The 15362-nt window shown below is 50.1% G+C and overlaps 1 protein-coding gene across 10 annotated transcripts in view; it reads left to right on the top strand.

Annotated features, from left to right (window-relative positions):
• The window catches only part of LOC125626683 (zinc finger protein 385C), a 203778-nt gene that overhangs the window by 146559 nt on the left and 41857 nt on the right, over positions 1-15362 (top strand). For 4 of the 10 annotated variants that reach the window (XM_075123674.1, XM_048829993.2, XM_048829992.2 and 1 more), the window contains one exon: positions 1037-3960. The exons of the other annotated variants lie outside the window; for them this stretch is intronic. In XM_075123674.1, coding sequence (XP_074979775.1) covers positions 1079-2569 — 1491 coding nt within the window. In that variant the 5' untranslated portion in view covers positions 1037-1078 and the 3' untranslated portion in view covers positions 2570-3960. Of the gene's footprint in view, positions 1-1036; positions 3961-15362 lie in introns of those variants that run through there. 10 annotated transcript variants of the gene reach the window in all.

The following is a 15362-nucleotide window of genomic DNA, read 5'->3' as shown; positions in this document are numbered from 1 at the left end:
GTTCCCTTATTTAAAAAAAGGAAACCAATTTGGAACAGAGACTTCAATTTCCTGTATGTTTGTTCAGCAGCAAGCACAAAGCGGCCCTGCCTAGTTGAATCCTGTGGGCACTCTCACGGTATAGATATTAATGAATAATACTGCCGTATTTTATAGTAATTGGCAAGAACAGCGCTGTATCAGTGCAGCGGATCTTGGGTCTGATTTACCTCTCTGACGCTGGCATAAAAGGAGAACAAGGCCTAAAGAGACAGTAGAGTAGGATACAGTCGCTTTTATTTTTTTTAAATAAAGGTTGCCTGGATAATTGTCCTCGTAGTTTCCATGTAAAAGATTCTGCTCGATGCTGCTCTGTCACCCCAGTGTAAAAATCTGGAGGGAGTCCTGTGGAGTTACTTCAAATTTAGGCCCCAGTTCAGGAAAGCTCATCTATTCGGGGGGGAGTTTAAGCATGTGCTTCTCTTTGAGCATGTGTTTCAGAGTAAAATTTTCAAATGTGCCTAAGTCTCACTGACTTCCATCGACTCCTAAGTGACCTAGGAACCAAAAGGTAACATTCTGAAAGCACCTAAGTCCCATTTCCAAAAGTGATTTAGGCACTTAGGAGCCTAAGTCTCACTGAAAGTCAGTGGGGTTTAGGCCCCTAAATCACTTAAGCCACAATTTTAAAGCAATTTAGGCACCTAGCTCCCTTTAAACATCTGGATCTTGGAGCAACATTTTTTAAAAAGTGCCCAAGTTCCATTGATTTTCATTGACTCCTAAGCCACTTGTGTGCTTTTGAAAATGGGATTTAGGCTAAGTCATTTGGGTACATTTTGAAAATTTGACCACAAGTCTCATGGAAAGTCAATGGGACTTAAAGTTAAGCCCGTGTTGAAATGCTGTCCTGAGTCAGGGCTCTACACTGGGTTAAGTGAGATCAGAGTCAGGACACCTTGCAGCTTTTAGGGGTATTTTTAAGCATGGCTCGAAATTCATTTTAATTTCTTTTTTCCCCCTGCCCACCCCGATGCTGCTTCGTTAACTGGCTCAGGCAGCGATCGTTAAAGTCCTTCACAATGAGGACAGGCACAAGATGAAAGCCTCGCCGTTCGTTGGGCTGGTGGTGGACGAGATGGTCGACATTCTGGAGCACAGGAACCTGGTCATGTTTACAACCACCATCTCCCCGTGCGACGGGCAGACCTCCATCACATTCCTGGGCAGCTTTGAGCTGCCAGCTGGGGAGGCCTACACTGTGGCGGACAAAGCGATCGAGGTGATGCACTCTTTTGGCGTTCCCACCATGAAGATCACGTGGCTCAGCTCTGAAAGCTCTTCCCTGATGGCCGATAGGCTGAATGGGGTGGGGACCAAGCTGAAGTCCATCTGTCCTCTTCTCACTGAGATGCACTGCATGTCCCACAGGAGCTCCCTGCTGCCAGCTGAGAGTGTTGTAAATATCGAATATGTCCGGAAATACGAGACCACGGTGGACGCTGTCTACCGACTCTACTCCAACTTCAAAGGGGAGAGCAACAGCCTCCAGGAGCTGCAGAGTGTCCTGGATCTATGCGAGATAGATCTGGAGGGCCCCAAGACCATCCACTGGACTTCCATCTTCCCAGCTGTGGAGGCAATTGACTCCTCATGGCCTACGTTGGTGCTTCTTCTGGAGAGTGAGTCGCAGAGGTCCCCCGTGGCGTTTGGCCTCTGCGAAGAGCTCAAGAAGTTCCAGTTCGTGGCTTTCACAAAGATCCTCCTGGATGTCCTCCCCGTCTTCCAGAAGCTGAGTCGGTTCCCCCAGATTGAGGACTTCGATCTCTCCATCCTGAAGCCCATCGTCTCTGCCACCGCCACCACCCTGCAAGCCCAGAAGACCACGAGCGGCCAGAATTTCCAGGAGTTCCTCAACGAGATGAATGAGCATCCTCGAGAGGACCGGGAAGATGAGAGCCGTTTCTACTACAAGGGGGTGGAGCTTGCCAGCTGCTCCAAGTTGCACCTGAAGAACTTTGAGCACTTGAAGGAGACCTACCTCGAGAGCGTGCAGGGCAACTTGCTGGATAGGTTCCCTAGCCACGTGCTTGAGGCTGTCAACTCCTTCTCCGCCATCTTTAACCCCAAGTGCTACCCCCAGTCTTTGGATGATATCGGCAGCTATGGCATCACCGAACTGAACTTCCTCTTGCAGGCTTATTCCCGGGTGGTGGTGAGTGAAAGGGCACTGAACGATTTCCCTCTTTTCAAACGGATAGTGTTCAGCCTCAGCCAGTTATCCTTCAAGGACCTGTGCATCAAGCTGGTTTACAGCCATTCCGAAATGCACGAGCTCTTCCCGGACTTTGCTGTCCTGGCTGCCATTGCTCTGGTCTTGCCTCTTGGCTCGGTGCTCTATGAGAAGATCAACCGGGGCCGGGAACTCATGAAACGCAGCCAGTGGCGCTATGCGAAGGACTCAAGCCTGTCCAACTTCATGAAAATCGCTATAGATGGGCCCACCATTAACGAGTTTGACTTTGCGTTAGCCATCGAGTATTACGAAAGTCTGAGAGAATCCGATTTCATCATGGCACAGGTTAAATAAGATGAAAACCAAGCCACCTTTTGGGGTGATCAACTGTGAAAATACGAAATATTTTTGACTCCAAGATGAAGTTACCCTGCTGATAGGGTGTGAGGCCTTACATTTAAGCAAGAATATCTAAGGGTTGAGTTTTGTTTTGTTCTCATTATTACGATTTTCCCTTTGCTTTACCACTCTCATCTCTTCCATCATTTCCGATCAGCCAGCCACACAAACGCGCTACAGAATCTAGGGCTAAGTGTGGAATGTTGCAAGAGTGTTCTGTTCAGCGCCGGGAACTTTTGAGCAAGTCCTATTGTGAAGCAGGACAAGGGAGCTTTTTCTTAAATTCATTTCGGTCCTGCTATCTCAAAAGAAATTTGACTGAATTGGCTGAAATGTTTAATATCCATTTTTCCTGCTGGTTTTAGCCACACTATTAAATTTCAAATTGTGTTTAGATTCACTTTATCTTTCCTTCAAAAAAAAAATCTCATATCTTGAGCTCAAACATAATGTTGCTTACGCACACCGTTCCTGGCAGCTTTCTCTTGATGTTCTGTTCTGCAAAAAATATCCAATTTTTTCTCTTTGGAGCCTAGAGAATGAACACTGAAGAGACAGCATATCTTTCTGGGTCCGTCACACATCTCATCATGCCTAGCAGTGTCTTGTTAAAATTCCTTGCACTGAGCACAAAATATTTTTAGTGTTGGAATCAGCTCATGATCCTTACAAAGTCAAGTAATTTGGAGAGTGATTTTGTAATCACCAAGGAAATAGAAACTTTTAAATGAATCCTTGTGTATATATGTTTGTGTGTATATATATATATATATAAATTTATATAAATATAGATATATATTAAATAAATATATCTTCACTTTCCTAGTGTTAAAGTACAAAGATATCTAAAAGGACTTTGTTTTTTTTTTTTTTGGTGCAACGACAGAATAAATTATATACAAGGGTCCAAAAAAGTAATAAACAGTGAATTCCTGGTCTTTTCAGAACAGTGCATTGTCCCTAACCTTTCCGTTGCAGTCTAAGCCTTCTGCAATCTTACAACCAAAGAAAATGTCCTTTAACATCTACCTTATGGACAAACTTGAGTTTTGTTTCTATTGATTTTTTTTTTTAAACGTTCCCTCGCCTTGGAGCGAGTGACATTGGGACAGTCAAGTGTAAGATGGCTCCTCTGTTAGTATGGGGTCGGTACACAAGTTTTTAACCTTTGTAACCATGTCCGGATAGAGTCTGTGTTGCATGGCATGTGTCCTCTTTGTTAATTACATGGGCTTATGTTTGTTTTTACCTTATTTGCGGTGTTTTTCTTAGTTTGGGGGAGGGAAGGGGGAGAAGACCCTTATTACTGGTTTTAATTTGCAATAAAGTCAAAACATTCATCTAAAGTATCACGTCATTTTAATGCTTGTGCACCCTGACGGCTGTGCTCGTTTAGCAAAGGGTTTGGGCATTATTAGCTGTACTAGGAGGTCAGAAATCCCCCAAGTTTCCAGGTTCCCATGCTGAGCAGCACCGTCCCTGTTACCACCAGGCAGAACCAAGCCTCATTTCATGCATCAGGGCACGTTTTCCCACTAAGGATCCAGAGCCCAGTGAAGTCAGTGGGAGTCTATCCACTGACTTCAGTAGACTTTGGATCAAGCCTGAATTCCCAGTGTTAGTGGGTGACGCCTGATGCTTCCCCAGTGTCGTTCCTGGGGGTCCAGACCTGACATTGTCCCCAGGAGCGTCTCTCCATCGCCACCCCCTGTACTTGTGTTTAGTGGGGTGTTTCTCCTCCAGGAGTTTGGGGGCTGGAGGTGTAGCTCCAGGTACATCTACACTGCGGGTGCTGCAGAGGGACAGCCACGGTGCTGCAGCTTCATCGCTCTAGCGTAGACACTTGCTAACGCGACGGAAGGGGGATTTCCGTTGCTGTGGTCAGGCCACCCCCTCGAGAGGTTGCTGGGTCCGTCGACCCAGCTGCGTCTACAGTGGGGCTTCGCCACACTTTGCCACACAGGGTGCAAAATTTTTCACACCCCTGAGTGATGTAAGTTGTAGGTGTAGACCAGGCCGAAGAATCCAGCTCTCGCCACTGCATTAGGCCAAATTCAGTCCGAGAGCGAATGAGTGTAACTGCGCTGACTGCAATAGACTTGCACCACTTTGTACGTAGCCCCATTTGCTCCTCGGTGCCCACTGTGCAGTAATAAATCGGCGACCCGGTCTTGCTGAGATGCTGATGATCTGTGTCAGGGATCAGCACTACACTGGGTTATGCACCGTTCTCCCTTACAATGAAAGCAAGCCTTTAAATCTGCTTCTGTTGCCGTGCTGTCCATCCCACGCACCGCACAAACAAGGGGACTTCAAAACGGCCAATCTGAAAGTCACCTGACTTACCTGAAGAAGAGCTCTGTGTGAGCTTGAAATCTCATGTCTCTCACCAACAGAAGTTGGTGCAATAAAATATATCCCCTCCCCCCACCTCATCTCACTAAATTCCCTGGGACCAAAAGCAGCTGCTACAATGCTCCATGCTTGTAAAGTAAATCCAGCAAGTAAAACCCTTCAGACCACACTCTCCTTTTCATGTTTTGCTTCGTTATTATGTGTATTCCAGCAGCACCAAGAGGCCTCTGCTGAAATCAGGGATGCATTGTGCTAGTCAGTGAACAGACGTTTAGGAAAAGAAAGTCCCTGCCCTGAAGAGTTTGTAACTAAAACGAAGACACAGGCTGGGTGACAAGAAATGTAGTGATGTTGAGAGACACAATTCATCTTGCAGTCTCCTTAGACTTATGACTTTTGGCTACAGAAATAAGTTGTTTCCACCATGATAAATATTCTTGGGTTCTAACCAGGTTTGAATTTACAGTCACAATCCTTGGGTTACTCCAGATGGTGACAATGGTTCGGTGTAATGCTTTCACTCCAGAGTCCTTCACTGCCTTACATATGGTCTGACTCATCAGGGATGCGCTATATGCCGATGGAGCAGGGCAGTTCATTGCCATCCCTATCTGTCTTTTTCTGCTCCTATATTTATACCCCACTGATCACCACACTACAGTATCTGAATGCCTTAAATATTATCCTCACCTGACAGATGGGGAAACTGAGGCCCAGCAAGATGTAGTGACTGGCTCAAGGTCACAGAGTCTGTGGCAAAGCCAGTGGCTGAACCCAGATTTCTTGAGTCCCAGTTCAGTGTCTTAACCACAAAACCACCCTTCCCTTCCCTTCATCTCTCTCTTAGAGTAAATGAAGCAAACACTTCAAGGTGCCATCAGTGATTATTATAACAAGTACAGCTGTGGGGCCTGTGTAGTTCCAATTATTATCCCTAAAGCTGGCACAGTTCTGCCCCTTGACTTCTGCCTCTCTCCCTAGGTATTTCTCCAGCAAGCTGGTAAAGGCATTTCCTAGGGAAGCGTTTGCTCTTCTGAGAGTGTATGGCCTGGTATTCCATCTGTCACTATCCGCCTCTTCTCAGAGCGGGGAACCTTCAGGATAGCTCATGAACACACGAGCTAAAGGAGAGTAGGGGGCCTTGGTGAACTTTATTGCATATATGTGGAAGCGAGGTTTGCGTTTAACAGATTGAAAATCAGGGGCTCGCTCTGCCGGTGGAGCGAAACGTGACAAAAAACAATGCCGTCTGAGAGCTGGAAAGTGTTTTGAGGTTCACTGTGTACCCCACTTCCTGGATTCCGGCCTGCTCTGGTGGAACATGCAGCATCAATTGGTCTCTGTATCTTCTGAAAAGGTTATTCTGAAAAGTGACTCTGCAGAAGTGATGGCTCCAGATCAGAACTGAACAGCTTAGAGGCAAAAAGACCACGATTGGGTCCCTAACTTACCACTGCCTATTCTTCAAACTCACCCAAGGATCCGACAGTCTGTTTGCGTCCTGTGGGAGTCACAGGTCATGGCCAGCGAGAAAGAAGCTGCTGGCTCATATTCTTCCTCCGTTATACCCACACAACCCACTGAGTCCACATTCTGGTTGCAGAGTCATCACTAAGGGTGACGTGTGACCTGCCTGCTCTTCATTATTGATGACGATGCATGAAAAAGGAATTTCCTAAGTTGACTTCAGCTCTCAATGTGGAATTTGCAGATGTGGCAGCTGGGTGGGTGGGAAGGGAAGTCTCTTACTTCTAAACTCATTGGATTTTATATGAGTGGCAAGATGCAATAAAACACCAGGGTAATTGTCAGAGCAGAAGAGCATGTTCTTGGGTTGCGTAGATGCATGGAAAGCCATTTGTCTGGAATAATGAAACCAAGGATTTCAATCTTCAGTGCATGTTGAAAGGGGTGATTGAGTTAGCCATGTCCCCAGCCCTGTTCTTTGTTATAGCTGTTAATATCAACTAGATTGCAGCTGTATTTTGGTGGATAGAGCTGCAGGATCATAAGTGATTTTGCACTGAATGTTCAGATCTTGGCATGAGCTCATCTCACTGACCAGACTTTGCTACCATTTGTTTTCTCTCTAAAATGCGTAGGTGAGGGAAGAGAGCAGCTGTTACTCGGTCTTTAAGGAGTGGAGAAGGGGGAGTCATATGGAGTATTAGCAGAATAGAATTTACTCCAAGTATCAGCCACAGATGTGGGGAGAGGGGTTGTTCCACATGGCTTCGGAATGGATACCCAGTGCCCCATCATTGCAGGGAAGATCTCTGCTTTGAGAAACGGGCGCATCTTTTGGTCCCAATCCTGCAGTGAGCTGGGCAGTGAAGTTAGTGGCAGGATATGGGCCTTCTGGTGGGCCTCCACCGGAGCCAACCCCGTTGCCTGTGATGGTGGCGGAACGTTGGAATATTGGCCCCAAACAGCTGTGGTGTAGGGGAGTGACTTTGCTGAGCTGGGCACAGCCCCAGCCTGCGGACCCCAGCTCTGAGGAGGAATCTGTGACTTGTCAGGAACCCCCAGGAAGTTGCAGTCTGCTGACTGTTGCTAAAAATGCAGTGGGTTGCACTGTTGATCATCTGGGCCAAACCCTGAGAAGCTCAGCGCCCTTTCAGGTGCTCAGGTCCTTTCACAGCACAGTGGCAGCCATGCGCCGTCTCATGCTTTGACCCCCCAGCCTGTGGGGAGTGGGGACAGAAAACCATTCCCAAAGGTCTGATTAAAGTAGTTGAAGTGACATTCAGTTCAAGCTACTAGAGGGCAGAGATTTTAAATCCTGGGGTAGAGAATTGGAGAGACAACAGACATTGTTGGGAGCGCCTAGAGAACGAGAGAACCGGATTGTTTCCGTGTTAATAAACTGCTGCTGTCCCCACATGCCGTGGGTAGAGGCTGTGCCAACTGTTGCTCATGGCAGCAGTGGGTCCATGAAAATGTGTCCTCGAAATTCTGAGACAAGTAAGCCCCCCGGATTGACGCTCATGCGGTAGGGCGCAGGTCTTAGCGAGTCACGAGTGCATGGGCAGGATGGTCCGCAGGGCGGCTGCTACACTGATCTGTTGGAAAAGGAGCATGGGGGGAAATAACGTGCAGGAACGAATGTGGTCTGCGGGAAAAGTGCCGGCCAGAGAGCTCCAGGACCTGGAGCCTTTCCTGACTGTGCTGCGTGGCCAGCAGCAGCATGTGCTTCCTGCACGCTGGCCCCGAGTGAGCCAAGTCACTCCGTTTGAGAATGGTCGGGAAGGTGGCTTTGAATAACCAGCAAGTTTCATAAAACGTTTGAATTGCTCCCAGGCTGATTCCCAAGCGGGCGGAGGGTAATTACCCATTGGAACAACTTCCCGAGGGACGTGGGCAATCCTCCGTTGCTTGGAGTCCATAAGTCAAATCTGGAGTCCTTTCCGACACCCGGGCGGGAGGGCGAAGAGCCGTGATGCAATGGGGACAGGAATTCCTGGGGCAGGGCTCTGGCCTGCGCTATGCACAAAGTCAGACGAGGTGATCACAGTGGTCCCTTCCAGCCGTCAGGTCTGTGGATCTGTGCGAGTGCAGGCCCCCCTCGGCGGGAGGAGCATGATTTCCAAAGTTGGGAGCCTAAGGCAGACCACAGGTAGGATCTCAGGTCGGCTCAGAGGCTCTCCAAGATTCTCCCCTGCAAGGTGCTTTGCTAGTTAGGTGTATAGCACTGTGTTTGCGACCTATGTGCAAAGTTGGGCAATGCTGCCTTTTGGGCTCAAGCAGGAAAATTTGGGCTCATTCTCTGGCTTCTCTGCCTCAGCTGCTGGGGCCTCAGCTTAGAATTTCAGCACATCCCTAGTCAGCGAAATACTTAAGCCCACTGACTTCAATGGTGCTGAAGTTGGTGCGTAAGTGCTTTCCTGAACTGGAGCCCAAGGGCAGGGTGCCTGGTATTTACCCAGCAAGCGGCGGGTTCTCTGCCGAACCAGAAAGCAAACCAAGGCCTGAATGTCACTCCTGCACCAACCTGCACTGAGCCAGTGGGAAACAGGGCGATCTTTATCTCGGAGGATCCTGCATCTACGCCCTTCATCAGCAAAACGTCCCACTCCTCTGAATAAAGCTCCGGGCTCTGCCATTTTTGCCAAAGCAAATCATTTTAATGGCGTGTCTGATTAGTAACCGCAAATACGGCCCCCCGCTGCTGCCGGCATCTCGCCCCCAGCGAAGGTAGGGCAGGGCCGGCATTGCGAGCGAGGAAGTTGTGCAGGAGGGTGACCTTGTTGAAGGCAGCCCGAGGACAGGAGCTGGGGAGTGCCAATTTGCCGGTGTTTAGGGGCTGGTCTGCAGTCAGGAAGCTGCTTATAGCTACCCCAGCATGCCCCCCCGCTGCAGGGCATGGAGCGGTTCACACCGTCGCCGCTTGGCACCAGAGCAGTGTACCAGCGTTCGAGGTTGGTGCTGGCGTAATGACATCCGCGTAGATGCAATGCTGCAAATTGTCCTTCCGGTTGACGGGAGCTGCTGGGTTCCTGGAGGGCAGCGGTTCGTTGAGGGGTTAGGAATGAGCAAACCCCTCTGACGCCGGGGACGTTCCCCTGCAATGCAAATCCCATTCCAGGTGGAAGTGAGCCCTCCAGCCCCTCCCCCATTACTGAGCCAACCAACGCTGTGCCATGGCTCCATCACCATGCTATAGAAACCCAGTTCCTGTGATGACGGGTCAAATCCCTACACACAGGGTGTTTCCTGCTGGGGCTGGGTCCCTTCCTGTAACAACCTGCTTAATAAAGAAAGATCCAAAGATTGACGGTGGTCCCTGTTCACAGAGGGAATGTACGCTTAGCCTAATGCAGGGGTTGGAAGTTAGGACGTCTGCATCCTACACCTGTGTGACCGAGGATGTGGGTTTTCAGCTGGGAAGGTCACGACTGCCCTGCCCTTCCCCTATTGTGAAGGGGAAGGAGGTCCCAGCTAGATAGAATCGGGTGAGGGAGATGTCTCAGGATGAAAAAGGTCAAGAACTACTGTCTTAAGAGCAGCTTGGGCCTCAGTTTCCCTTTCTGGGGGTAGATAACGCTTCCCTGCCTCTCTTGCGTATTGTGAGGCTCTGCCGGCCGATGTCTGGCAGCTCACGAAGCGTGGGAAATTATTCCCATGTTTACAGCTGTGCTCACTCCCGTTATTCCAATCCCGGCAGTTTTTCCGCTCCGACGAGCATCCCCCTCGCCTCCCTTTTTTAGATGGGGGGGACGCATTGTTACAGGTTTTATTGTCGTCTTTCGTAACCTTTCCGAGGCCAAACCGGGGCGGCATGGAGTGGAAGCTGTGAGGCAAGCTGTCTAGCTGGATCATCAGCTCAGGTCTTTCTGTGAGGCTCCAGGTTACAGACACATGGTGATACAGGAGAGAGACAATTCATCTTGCAATCTGCTTGGACTTCTAAACACTGGGTACAGAAACAAGCAGCTTCCACCCTGAGAAATAGGCTTGATTGCACAGTCACAATCCGTGGGTTACACCAAATGGTGACAGTGGTTCTGAGTAACCTGTTCACTCCCGAATCCTTCTCTTTCTAGTTATGCATACTGCACCAGATATGACGTATGGCATTTGGGGGGTACGTTATCTGCAGATGGATCAGGGTGGTCTGTTGCCGTCTCTGTCTGTCCTTTTCTCCAGCTGCATTTATACCCCACTTGTCACCACAGTACAGTATCTGAATGCCTCTAATAATCCCCTCTGGGCAGTTAGGGAAACTGAGGCTCGGAGAGGTGACGTGACTTACCCAAGGACACGGAGCAAGTCAGTGGCAGAGCAGGTAGAAGAAACCAAGAGTCCTGGCTCAAACCACTGTGCTCTAACCACTAGATAACACTGCTCTGTGCAGCATGAGTAATATGGCCTGTTGATCAGCCTGACAGACTCAAGGGGAGAGACAGAGAATCTTGTGTGGAAGATGCTGCACTGAGATCGGGGAGGAAGTCTGGAGTCTGTTCCTAGCTCTGCCACAGACTTGCTGTGTGACCTTGGACAAGTCCCTTAACTCTGTGTGGCTCAGTTCCCAGCTCTGCAAAATGGGGATAAGAATATTCATACTCAGCTTTTCTCCCACTGTTTGTCTGCCTTGGTCGGCTCGAGGGTGAGGGACAATCTCGTATGTATTTGTATCACACCCAGCACAATGAGGTCTTGATCTAGGGTAGGTCTAGTATACTAAGAATCACCTAGGTACCAGTCCCCCTCCGGGAAACGAGAACCAAGTCCCTGATTCAGCCAAGCACTGAAGCCCAGGCTTAAGGTTCAGCACAAATGTAAGTGTTGCCCGTCGTTATTGCTCGCAGACAGAACGTGCCTGTTACTGTGGGTTTTCCCAGGGAGTTCTTTTCTGAAAATTGTCCCCACCAAACCATGCGACTGTCTGTAGCTTAGTTACGAGCACTCTTCTTGTGGCAATAACGACGCTCCCGGCCCCACACGTCAGGGGCGCCGAGCTAGCAGCTGCCACGTTTCACCAGCGCTGCAGAGCTGCAGTCACTGATTAGCTCGTTAACCGTCGACAGAGGCAGAGCCAATTCACCGGCATCATTCCTCACCAGGTGAATGTCAACGTTCTTTACAAATAACAAAGCAGAAAAAAAACCATTTTGAAGTTTACAGACAAAGGTGAGCAGATGCCCTCGCAGCCCAGTCCCGAATCCAGTCACACTGATGCTGCTTTCTGGTCTAGTATTATAATAGCATGTAAAAGGGTGGGATGCGGGGGCCTCCCTAGGGGGCACCGATCCGGCCGGATGCTGTGCCACGCCAGCTCAGACGATGCGATGCAGAAATACCGTTTCACACCCCAGAACGTTCATTATGTGCCGTTCACCCATTTTTTGCTGGGTTTTGCCTTTTTCTTCTCTCCTTTCCATTTATTTATTTATTTGTTTGTTTATTTTTAAGCTGTTTCCCAGATTTCCCTCCTGGGTGACTTTGGAATTAATTCGATCAATGCACGCCTGATGAAGCAAACTGTAATTTTTACCCTGGAGTTAGAACTGACTCAGGGATAGCGCCTATAAAGAGAAAGAAATGAATATGTGCATTCTCCCAGAAAGAGGTCACTTTTGCCTGGAGGGCCAGTGTGTCACGCTTTTTATTCTGAAATTCAACAATCTTGCGAACTTGGAATTTCAGATTTTCCTCTTGGCTCCCCAATACGCCAGGCTGTTGCCAGTGAGGAATCTGAAATACATGGAAAGAACGGCCGGTGTCAGGTGAAGGCCCTGATTTGGCAGAACAATTAGGCACATGCTTAAGTGCGTCTCTGAACAGGCATGGGATGCTGGAGTGGAGTCTTCGGGTCTGAAGTGACTCTGGAGGGGGAGTACGAAAGACACAAGTGAAATCCTGGCCCGGCTGAAGTCAATGGGTGTTTTGCCGTTAATTTCAGCGGGGCCAGGATCTCACCAATGAGATTTAAATGCCTCGCTGCCACTTGTGCCTTTGAGGAGCACTCCCGCGCCTGCTGCCGTCCCAGTAATAATGGAGAGGCAGTGGGTAGAGATGTGGGTCTTGTTCCCAGCTCGCGTGCTAGCCTGCTGGGGAACCTCGGGTGAAGCGTTTCATGTCTTTGTGCCTGTGTTTTTCCCAGCTGTAAAATGGGGATAGCGTTACTGCCCCCTCCGGAAAGCGCTGGGAGATAGTGGATGAGCCGTGCTCTATGAGAACATGGGGTGGGGGGTAGTGGTCTAGTTACCGCACGTTCTGCTCCGTCACATTTCTTTCGGGTGAGGGAAAAGGTTTGTGTTCCTGTAGCAGACCCAGAGCTTCTCCGCGGCCTTACAGGTTGGAGAAGTAGCCCAATGCGTCTTCTTTGAAATGGGGCGACCAAAGCTGAACGCGGTGTTCAAAACCCACTTCCTTTCTCTGGAAGGACGAGACTTTTTGCAAGCAGAGCTGCAAAGATAAGACCTCGTCCAGACCCCACTGTTAAGCTTCTGATGAGCTTCCATGCTGTCAGTCATAGTTCTGCTGTTATGCAAATACAGCAGCCGTGCCAAGCTCATTGTATGGCTTTGTTAATGGCATGGCTGTGATTCTGGAGATTCATTTAAAGCCACTGGAACCTCTTTAGGACAGAAATGTGTCTTGTTATATTGGAATGTCTCTGAACTCTCTGAGCGTCTTTGTGTGATTTAAAGCTGGTTGTCAGCTCCTGCCTCCCCTCTAGTTATCTGTGGCCCAGCCCGGGGACGATGCAGCCAGCTTGATTCGCTGTATCTCAGCGAGCACGCGGGGCAGGACAGCGCTCGTAACGTTTTCACTTCTGCAGTGAACGGTGGGGTGTATGGCAACAATAAATGTAGCACTCCACGGTAACAAGCCAGCATGCCTTCATCAGCTGAGGAGTTTTCAAAGTTATCGTCCAAGAAGCATTGGAGACAGGAGGCCTAAAATAAACTAACCCTAAAGGGGAAAGGTAGACGCTGCGCTTTCCTGCCGAGAGGGTCAGTGGGCACTTATTCCTTGATAAGCAAGATGGGCACATGGGAATTTCCATAGTGGAACAGGTCCATGGTCCAGTCACTTCAGTCCCTGCTCTCTGACAGTGGCCGGCACCAGCTGGGGAAAGGAAGGTGCAAGATCCCCTGCTGGGCGGTTATGGAGTGACCTGCCCAAAAGGGGAAATTTCTTCCTAATCCCCACCCAGGGGTCGAATGGGGAGAGCGACAGTGTTCTTCCAAGCTCTGCCCACAAAATAAGCTCCACCCAAAGAGCCAGCACTCCCAGGAGCCTGTGCAGATGTTCAGAATAGGGCTGAATGGGCATCCCTGCCCAGCTTGGAGGGTGGCATCCTCTCCTGCCGTGTCCAGACTGGCTGTGCAGTCTTGGGGGGCTCCCCTGCAGCCTCTCTGCAGCGGCTCTTCCAGCTGATAGCCTGGAACGGAGGCCTCAGCCCCTTCACCGAGGGCCCCTGAACTCACTTGAATGTGTCTCTGCCAACCTCCTCCTCTCCCACACTGGACCATGTGGGACCAGAGCAGGGATCCTGTCCAAGGTGCAAAGGGCTCCCCACACAGCCCCATAGGTGGGGGGTGTATGTGGGGCGGGGTGCCTTGGCCTGGCTCCACACCCTGCGGGGAACGCTTTGCCCAAGGGACTCCCCAGCACTGAGCCTGGAGGGGCCCCCTGTGTGTTTAGGAGAGTGAAGTTCCCAGGTTGCTTTGACCGAGCCCTGCCTGCCTCACCCCTTGGCATCAGGGAGCCGGATCCTGGCTAACGATGTGACCCCTCTTTGCTGCCAGAGCAGCTAGGGTGTTTGAAGGGACCTTGAAAAGGGGGGGCCTGAGAATCATCTCTGCACAGGGGGGCTCCCCTGGTGGCATCAGGGCTGTACATCTGCCCTGCTCCCCACCGCTGGCCTAGGGCGCAGCTCAGGGACGTGGCAGGAGAGAACTGTGTGATCGCTGTTATCGGGCCTCCAGGGAAGCAGAGCGATGTTAGAGCAGCCCTGACACTGCTCTGACTTACAGCAGCCAGGGCAGAGGGCGGGAAGACGTCATCTCAGCCCATGCCCCCAGCACAGCAGCCACGGCACTGAGGCTCAGGCCCAGCGGCTCTGTTACATCAGTTGTCCATAACTCCTGGGGTCAGTTCCCTTAGCTCATCTGCACAGAGTTTGGAAATCCGGGCTCCTTAAAGTCTTCATGCCCCTTCCCCTTTTGTGCTCAAACCCAGGTGCTCTCTGGGCTGAGCAGCCACACAAGGAGTAAGTGGAATTACCAGCCCTGCTCCAGCTGTATTCACAGCAAAGCCTCCCACCAGGGTGGCATGGGGAGGTCCCGTGCACTGTGCCTTAAGCCGCACTCAGAACCTCCGCCTTACAGCTGCTGAAAAGGAACGAAAGTAGCAGGCGAAGCAAAGGGAGGAAAAGCAGATTCAATGGGTGAGGGGCAGTGACTTTGATTTTGATGCCATGTGACATTCGTCTTTCAGCTCAGATCTGGTTATTGAAATCCAGTTCCTCTCAGGTTCCAGAAGAGCCTCTGGCTGCTTAGAACCTATTCGGTTTTCCCCAGTTCCTACAAAAAAAATTTTATTTACTTTAGATTATTTTTAGATCACACACCAGTGCTCACCGTTAATTTGCTGGGGAGGGCATGCAGCAGCCTGGGGAGCTGGTTCGTGGGGCTCGGGATGTGGCTGTTTCTATTATGGACGCTAATAACCCATCAGGGAGGGCTGGTGGGGAGAGGCAGCAGGCGCACACCATCAGCTGTATTTCTAACCCTAGCTAGTGGCGGAGGAGAACTGAGGCTGTTCCCCAGTGCCTAAAGCTCAGATGAGGCATTCAAAACCCACTGGAAGTCAAACTCCTTTGACAATCTTAGCATAACCTCCTAGCCAGGGGACATATACCTCCCTCCTCCTCTGTGACTCG

The sequence above is a fragment of the Caretta caretta genome, chromosome 27, assembly GCF_965140235.1.
Source record: "Caretta caretta isolate rCarCar2 chromosome 27, rCarCar1.hap1, whole genome shotgun sequence".
In the NCBI taxonomy this organism is placed as follows: domain Eukaryota; kingdom Metazoa; phylum Chordata; order Testudines; family Cheloniidae; genus Caretta; species Caretta caretta.
Note: the sequence above shows the minus strand (reverse complement) of the source record. Positions and strands in the feature narration are given on the sequence as shown.